At 48.9% G+C, this 483-nt stretch overlaps 1 protein-coding gene across 2 annotated transcripts in view; it reads right to left on the bottom strand.

Annotated features, from left to right (window-relative positions):
- LOC110440728 (probable serine/threonine-protein kinase fhkB) overlaps positions 1-433 on the bottom strand; it is a 694-nt gene extending 261 nt beyond the window's left edge. The window contains exon 1 of one of the 2 annotated variants that reach the window (XM_021483878.1): positions 1-433. In XM_021483878.1, the coding sequence (XP_021339553.1) occupies positions 1-373 (373 nt within the window). In that variant the 5' untranslated portion in view covers positions 374-433. The other variant, XM_021483877.1, reaches the window with a different exon arrangement.
- Between the last annotated feature and the right edge of the window lie 50 nt (positions 434-483).

Here is a 483-nt window from a genome sequence, read left to right as displayed (position 1 = left end):
TGTTGTGTACAGCATACTGGCCACAGTGATCCCGATTGTTGTGTACAGCATACTGGCCACAGTGATCCTGATTGTTGTGTTCAGCATACTGGCCACAGTGATCCTGATTGTTGTGTACCGCATACTGGCCAGAGTGATCCTGATTGTTGTGAACGGCATACTGGCCAGAGTGATCCCGATTGTTGTGTACAGCATACTGGCCACAGTGATCCCGATTGTTGTGTACAGAATACTGGCCACAGGGATCGCGATTGTTGTTTACAGTATACTGGTCACAGTGATCCCGATTGTTGCGACAGCATACTGTCCACAGTGATCCCGATTGTTGTGTATAGCAAACTGGCCACAGTGACTCGATTGTTGTGTACAGCATATTGGCCACAGTGACCCGATTGTTGTGTACAGCATACTGGCCAAAGTGATCCTGATTGTTGTGTACGGCCACAGTGATCCCGATGGTTGTGTACAGCATACTGGCCACAG

The sequence above is a fragment of the Mizuhopecten yessoensis genome, unplaced genomic scaffold (genome assembly GCF_002113885.1).
Source record: "Mizuhopecten yessoensis strain PY_sf001 unplaced genomic scaffold, ASM211388v2 scaffold702275, whole genome shotgun sequence".
Taxonomy (NCBI): domain Eukaryota; kingdom Metazoa; phylum Mollusca; class Bivalvia; order Pectinida; family Pectinidae; genus Mizuhopecten; species Mizuhopecten yessoensis.
This window is presented reverse-complemented; position numbering and strand designations above follow the sequence as displayed.